Source organism: Sander lucioperca, chromosome 6 (assembly GCF_008315115.2).
Source record: "Sander lucioperca isolate FBNREF2018 chromosome 6, SLUC_FBN_1.2, whole genome shotgun sequence".
Lineage (NCBI taxonomy): Eukaryota > Metazoa > Chordata > Actinopteri > Perciformes > Percidae > Sander > Sander lucioperca.
In genome coordinates, this window is record NC_050178.1 from 32453046 (window position 1) to 32460424 (window position 7379).

Sequence of the window (7379 nt, forward strand, 5' to 3'; positions counted from 1 at the left end):
TATCCTGTCCTCTGTCTCTTCCACATCCCTCTCCCCTTTTCTGCCACCTCTGTGATTTCCCTCTCCTCCCCAGCCTGTACACACCACTAACCTGAACCCATAGATCTGATAAGCAATCACTGTAGCTCTGACTGACAGTGCCCAGCTGAATACAGTTTCCCTGCTTGACGACACACACACACACCAGCTAGTAAACAGTCAACATCTGAACGCCCCTTTCTAACCACTACAATCTGCTCTCCCCTGCTGCTCTCTCATGTCGTTGTTCGTGGGCAGGGGCGACACCAATGTACTGTGATCAATGATCAAGTCTTAGCACAAAGTATTCATTTAATTGCAATCTAGGTTAAACACCCCCCCCCACACACACACACACACACACACACACACACACACACACACACACACACATTTGTAGCATGACCGGGGCGGCGCAATGCACACCAGCAGCACAGACACGCAGGAGAAAACGCCCTGCCTTGTTCAATGTCGATACCCCAGCCCTCTGGGTAGTCTACACACAGCACACACACCGCGTTCACATACGCTTTTCTTTAGAGACCACATCTGGACAACAACACTGATTTCTGAGCGGGTTTTGTCTGTCTTTGTTGGCCGTCTGTGTGCTGAGGCAAGCGATCACACGCTTGAAAACACGATGATGATGATGATGATGATGATGATGTTCTAGTTAAGGTCGCAATTATTGATATACTATTGATCTGCCACGTCCGCATAATGACAATTAACCTTCATAAGTGGCTGGTGAAATACTATGGCAAGCGTAGCGCACCCTTAACGCCTGATAGGAGAGGTAACGTTAAGGGTACAAAAAAGCATGCAATCAGCCAAGTGAAGGAAAACACACCACATAGTAAGAAAGCACAGATTGAACGGCACAGTTCTTTAGCTTGTGCTATAATTTAACATCTTAAAAAAAAGTTTTTACCTTTAACTTGAGTTTCATATTCGGCCACTATCTCCTTGTCCTTTCGGAATTTCGCCGGAGACGTCATGGCTGAGTTTCGGAGATCAGACCACTTGCACACTCGTAGCGAAGTCAATTTTGTCTCAATCAATCACAAAATCAGCCGTAGACGGAGAGAAATGCCACACTGGGACAGGTTTTGAAAAAAAAAAAGAAATAAGAGAGCCCAGATGAGAGATTGCAGCTCCTCAGTGTGTCCGCGGATCTGTATTGTCTCCCTGCCTCTGTTCACTCCGGGCGCATTGTGAGTTTGGCGCTGCTGCTGCTGCTGCTGCTGCTGCTGCTGTATGTTCCCATCTGCCGCCGCGCCTCACCGCCTCCTCAAAACCGGTTATGGTGCAAACAACTACAAGTGAAAGGAGATTCATTCCCTTCTTAGAAAACAAACAGTGCTAGCTTGATCAGTCAGCACTTCCAAAAGTTTGTTTTAAATATATATTTCCCCTGAGCAGCTGCCCGTCCGCCTGTCTAAACTAAAGCTGCTCTCCTCTTCCCCCTCCTGAAGTGAGAGAGGAAGAGGAGGAACCGAGTGGAGATGGAGGGGCTGGCTGGTCAGCCCCAGTGCGCAGGACAGGCATGGATATTATTCATTTGGGTACATGTTTTGCAGACATTTCCTTAACTGCATGTAACCATAATATAAGTGTGTGTCTTGTTTGGTCATTAGATAGATAGATAAAACACAATATTTAGGATGATCGGCCAGTTGCAATGTGAGGATGTCATGTATTTCAGGGTGGGCCAAGTGAGCAAAAGTGGGTTTAGGAGCCACTTCATCTCATTTCAGTAAAGTTATGACCGCTGATATAGGAGACAAGGTGTCTTACACGTCTTTATGCTGAATTTAAATGACTGCATAACTGAGATACAAACAACAAAGCGGGAAAGTATCTGTAGCTGGGAATGTAACGTTACCTAGAACGTTGGTCCAAAAAGTCTAACATTAGCTTTATGTTGCTAGCAAGCAATTCCGTAACACTGGCTATCTATGCCAACTGATGATATTGTTCGACATAATGGAAATGCATTAACATTGTCTTGCATTTAGACGACAACAATGTCTAACATACAATAGTGTCATAAGCTGTCTATTTAAAATGCAACCTTCCTCCTGTGTGTGAATTGGTGTGAATGCGTCAACTTTCTTTTTTTTTTTTTTTTACACTGGCTTGAATTCAGCCCCGCCTAATTTTATAGGCCAAGGGCTTACTTCCCACAACACGATTGGTGAAACGGAATTTGAATGACATGCAAGCACACCAATCGGCCTGCAGGACTTTTGAATGTGGGCTTTTCAACGATCATTTATAACCAATTAAATTCAGACGTTGTAATGAAGGTGGCCAATTGCGTCTGTTACTATGGAGTGTATCCAATCAGAATCAGATGTAGGGTCTTTTAAAGATAGTGTCAGGAAGTGCCGTTAAATACCAGGAAGTTGTAAACAAAGCTGACAGCTATTTAGTTAGCTGTTAACTACATCCGAATGGATGCAGAGCCAGCTGTGTAAAACAGGCTAGTTGTTCGCCGATATCGTGTATTTATCAATAATATAGCTAAACAGTTTCTTGTAAATAGACATCGTTTCGCGGAAATATATATTTTTCCGTGCGTTTGTTCAACAAGCTGACGTTAGCTGCCTTCCGTTTTGTCGTTAGGAAAAGGCTAACGTTTGCACAAGGACGTTAGTGCTAGCTTTAACGCTTGCGAAGTTAACGTGCAATCGAGTATTATTATCCGGAATTGAACTAGTGAGCGACATTAGTCCCCGATTCTTGTTTTTCTGCTGCATTGGCTGTTTGGGAGCAGAAAGAGCGAGAAAGTTCTCCATTTCAGCAGGACAACAATGTCTACATCGAACGCTAATTTCAAAAACAAGTGTGTGACCCAGGTGAACTGCACATTTTGTGACAGTCTTCTCTGCACAAGAGGCATGAAAGCAGTGCTTCTTGCAGACACTGAGGTTGAGCTTTTTTCGACTGATATACCTCCCAATAGGTAAGTGCTAATCTAGCTAGCCTTTGTTTATGTCTGCTGTTGTTACCAGGGCAAGATGTACTTGAAACAAACCGCAGCTAACTGATATGTAACTGATCATTTGATGGCAATAGGGACACATTGTTGGCACCCAAACTATGGTTAATGTTTGTTGCATGAAAATGTGAAATTACGGTGGATTTTAACCTTTCATGGCTATGTTTGTTTCTCATTACACGCACCCTCCCCCAAGAACTGTTGACTTTGTGGCCAGCTGCTACTCTACTGAAAGCTGCAAATGCAAACTGAGAGACATCGCATGTCTCAAGTGGTACGTAAAGGTTTTCTATAGCCTACAGGGTTTGCTTTAGGAAGGCCATCTGCTAATGTGAGATGTTGATAAAAAGCAGAGTTAGTACATAAAACAAGTTGCTACCCAAGTAGCTGTTGTTCAGAATCAGAAGATCAGAATCAGCTTTATTTGCCAGGTATGAGGACACATATAGACAGGTTGAGGCAGTAGTGCAATGAAGAGTGCAAAGTGTGCAGGAGTAAATTATTTTTATGATAAATTATTATTATTGTAATTATGGAGCATAGTGCAAAGGATGCTGGAATAAATAAGTATTGTATCATATAAGTATTATATTACAATATGAACAGTATGATCAGCTCTGAAATAGAAAATGATGAATAAATATTAAGTGGAACCAGTAAACAGGTGCTGATTCATAGTATAGCTACACCTGTAGAGCTGCAAGTACCGATTTGTGTCATTGATTGTTTTCCTGATTAATCAGTTGGTATATTAAACATCAGACAGTAGTGAAAATGCCTATTGCAATTTCCCAGAGCTCAAGGTGAGATCTTCATATGTCTTGTCCTGTTTGTGGCCAACAGTCTAAAATCCAAAGATATTCAATTTACAATGATATAAAACTGAGGCAGGCAGCAAAAACTCATATTTGAGAAGCTGGATCTAGACAGACTTAAACCATGTCTCAAACTAATTTATCGATTATCAAAATACTTGCCCGTTTATTATTCTGTAGATAATGGCAGAATGACTGTTGACTTATCGTTTCAGCCCTATACACCTCTATTAAAATTAAATTCTGCCATTTGGCATTTATTTGTGATATTGACCTAACTGAATTTGGTGCTACAGTGAGGCTTTATGGAGCGTCCTTCTTTTGTATTCCCAGGTCTTTGTTGTTGTACACAGGGTAAAAACAAACATCTGTTAGATAATAGACACTCACTAGTGGAGTTGGCACTTTTCAGAAGTGCCCCCAGTAAAGTGCTGACACATGTTTCTTCTTTATTCTCTCTCCCTCCCTCTCCCAGTGGTAATGTTGTGGGCTATCATGTTGTGGCCCCCTGTAAACCCTGCCTGCTCTCCTGTAACAACGGCCATTTCTGGATGTTCAACAGCGACGCTGTATCTACTCTCAACAGGCTGGATGCCACAGGTTATTATAAGCCCCTTCTTGATTAAAAGTTGAATTCTTTGCCGTTTCGCTCTGTTGAATGTGTTTCATAAGCCTTTGTCATCCTCAAATGTGTCTTGCAGGTCTGAATCTGCTCCTGTGGGGAGATCTTCCCGAACTGGATGACAGTGAGAACGAAGATTTAGAAAGCCCATCAGAGGAGGAGTGTATTAGGTAGAGAGGGAAACGGACAATGTGAGAGACCTGGAATGCCAACATTTGAGGCTGAGCTAGAAGAGTGTACAAACCATGCTTGAGATAAGAGAGAAAAGAGGTGGTTTAAAGGGTAATTTAATACTGAATCAAACAGGGCAGAAACGTGCTACTGTACTGCTGCTGCATTAGTTGAAAACTGAAACCATGGTGCACATCTGGCCGCACCCCAATCAGGGACGTCACAGCAGGTGTTTTGCCTTTGCAGCTGATGAAGAAAGCACCTGCTGTGACATAACTGATGGGGCGTGGCCAGAAACCGAACATGCTCCAGAGTTATTAGAACCCACAGAGAACAGTGCAGCAAAAGTTTTTGGCCCTATGTTATTTAGTGTTGAATTACACTTTAACCTGTGACCATGTCTTTCCCCATCACTGATAAAAGCACAGACGCATAATGTCGCACACATTCTTTACTCTCTTTTTCTCTTTGTTGTATATTTGCATGGGCTACTGTAAAACATGTGGCTGAAGTCGACTGAAAATAACAAACAACTAGACTCCTTAATCTAGTGCATTCTACTTTTCATCAGTTTCCACTGAGCTCTTGGTTTTGATCAGCCTTCTGAGAAGTTGGGGATGTGGTATGATAAGTCAATGGAACTTGTGCGGGTGCTGTGCTTTTTCACGCTGTTTACGTTCAGTCCACTTTTCTGATAAGTTGACCACAATTCGCCTACCTTCTTTTTAATGGCAGTTATAATCTGTACATTGACTATGCTGTAATAAGCAAAAGCTCCCATAAGAGTTATGTCTTAAGTTGGAGTGCTTCTTGAAACCTGTGTATTGGAGGAAAAAAAAAATATATATATATATATATATATAGGTTACATTACGATCTGACGTTCTATCAGTGATACATTTTGATATGCTAAGACAGTTTGTTACTTGACAGCAGCAGTATGTGCCTAACACCCAGAGGAATCTGACTGTAGCAGTATCTGACACTAACATACTAACTTATGCATAGGGTGTCTTTTCACAAAAGTCTGGAGCAGCTCAAGTCAAATAATATGTTGCCAGATTGACGATATAAGAAAGCTAGAATGGGAGCTAACAAAGGTGCACTTTTGCAACGCTCAAACATAACTTTCGATGTGGATCATTAAGCAAATGGATTTTTGTGTCCATGCTCTGTTTTTGTTACATTACTGTTCAGTTTCCTGTATCGGCATGATTGTAGCACTTGAAGAGAAGAAAAAGTAAATCCAAAACATGAATGGAACATATCAATATTGAATTTATGGACTGGCTACCCATCTCAAAAAGATAAGTTATGTCATTGTGGGCCAGTTTATTGAATATCATTTTAAATTAAGTAATTTGTTGTGAAGTTTAGCTTTAGTCAGTGGAGCTGACCATAAAACCCTCAACCCTCAATATTCTATTGGCCTTACTGATGCTGTGATTGCTGACGGTGAACCTTTGTTACTCTGCTGACTCGAGGTTGATGCTATATGTTAATTGATCATCACCAACTGACCTTCTCCTCAGTCAGTTGTGCCAGACACAAGCTTTAACATCCTCCAGTCACAAAGACTTCACTCAAGTCAGTCATTTTTTGGCAGTGCCATTCTTCTGCTCTTGTTATGGTTTCACTGCTGTGCCCTGCTGATACTATGATCCTGTCTTAAAGTAACAGTCCTTCTGTGAGTGAATGAGACTTGCTTGCATTGTTGGCAAACATAGAATGACACTTCTTAACTAAAGGAAAAGGATAAAGGAAGTAAGTTTTATTTAATTGGCCTCTATGTACATCTATGCTGTAGCCTTTAGTTGTGGAAAAATACACAGAGGAGGGAAACATTGTCTGGATTTTCACTTCCTTCACCTTAAAGTTATAACTGACGGTCTGCTACACTTGCACAACAAATACTGTTTATGTGGTAAATTGATAGGATACAGTTCATCAGCTAGGTATTTATTAAATTCACAAACCAAATATATATAACCACATACTTCCTTTTTGTTTACAAGCTTTGTTTACAAATGCATTGGTTTGTATTGTGCTACAGTACTTATCTTTTTGTTCAGGTATTTAATATTTCATTTGTGATGTAGTGCTTTGTTTTGTACATTGAAGATTGGATGTGTACAGTTTTACCTCAAGAAGGTATCACTTGCGAGCTTCCTCTGGCTAGGACAATTGTGTCATGATAATCCAAAAATCCTATTTAAATGGCTGTTTCTGACGTGATTAACTTGGATTAACATGCCCTGCTGAAAAATGTATATTTTGGAATTGCACTGAAACGGCATTGGTAGTTTGAAAAAAATTATTTGTTGTTTTGTAAGCTTGTTAAATTAATACACTTTTTTTTTTCAAAATATCTTAATTGTCGTGTAATCTTTTTTTTTTCTTGTTTTTCATCATTTAAATCCACATTAGCATCTCAGAAAAGTTATAATGGACACATTTGGCATTACATCACACACACACACACACACACACACACACACACACACACACACACACATTTAAATGCTTTTATTTGGATCTGAAAGGCATCGCAAGAAAGAAACAAGATCCAAATACTCTGGGAAGAGTCTTTGACAAGGTGACCGGTCTACATGGCTCACATACTTTTATAGGTCTTTCCATTTATAATACTCAACACATTAAGGATAAACAAAGCATCTCCGTCTCCATATTTGCATGCTCCCTATGATGGCTGAAACAGAGCAACATTTTGCATTTCTTTTCTTTTTTT

At 40.6% G+C, this 7379-nt stretch overlaps 2 protein-coding genes across 4 annotated transcripts in view; one reads left to right on the forward strand and one right to left on the reverse strand.

Moving 5' to 3' along the window:
- The window catches only part of srgap2 (SLIT-ROBO Rho GTPase activating protein 2), a 64063-nt gene extending 62566 nt beyond the window's left edge, over nt 1-1497 (reverse strand). For all 3 annotated transcript variants that reach the window (XM_031323120.2, XM_031323110.2, XM_036002264.1), the window contains exon 1: nt 950-1497. In XM_031323120.2, the coding sequence (XP_031178980.1) occupies nt 950-1016 (67 nt within the window). In that variant the 5' untranslated portion in view covers nt 1017-1497. The remainder of the gene's footprint in view (nt 1-949) is intronic.
- Nucleotides 1498-2438: 941 nt separating this feature from the next.
- fam72a (family with sequence similarity 72 member A) lies at nt 2439-5859 on the forward strand. Its single transcript, XM_031323209.2, has 4 exons — nt 2439-2986; nt 3219-3296; nt 4313-4437; nt 4539-5859. Exons 1-4 carry the CDS (start codon nt 2835-2837, stop codon nt 4631-4633), a joined length of 450 nt encoding a protein of 149 aa, XP_031179069.1. The 5' UTR covers nt 2439-2834; the 3' UTR covers nt 4634-5859.
- The last annotated feature ends 1520 nt before the right edge of the window (nt 5860-7379 follow it).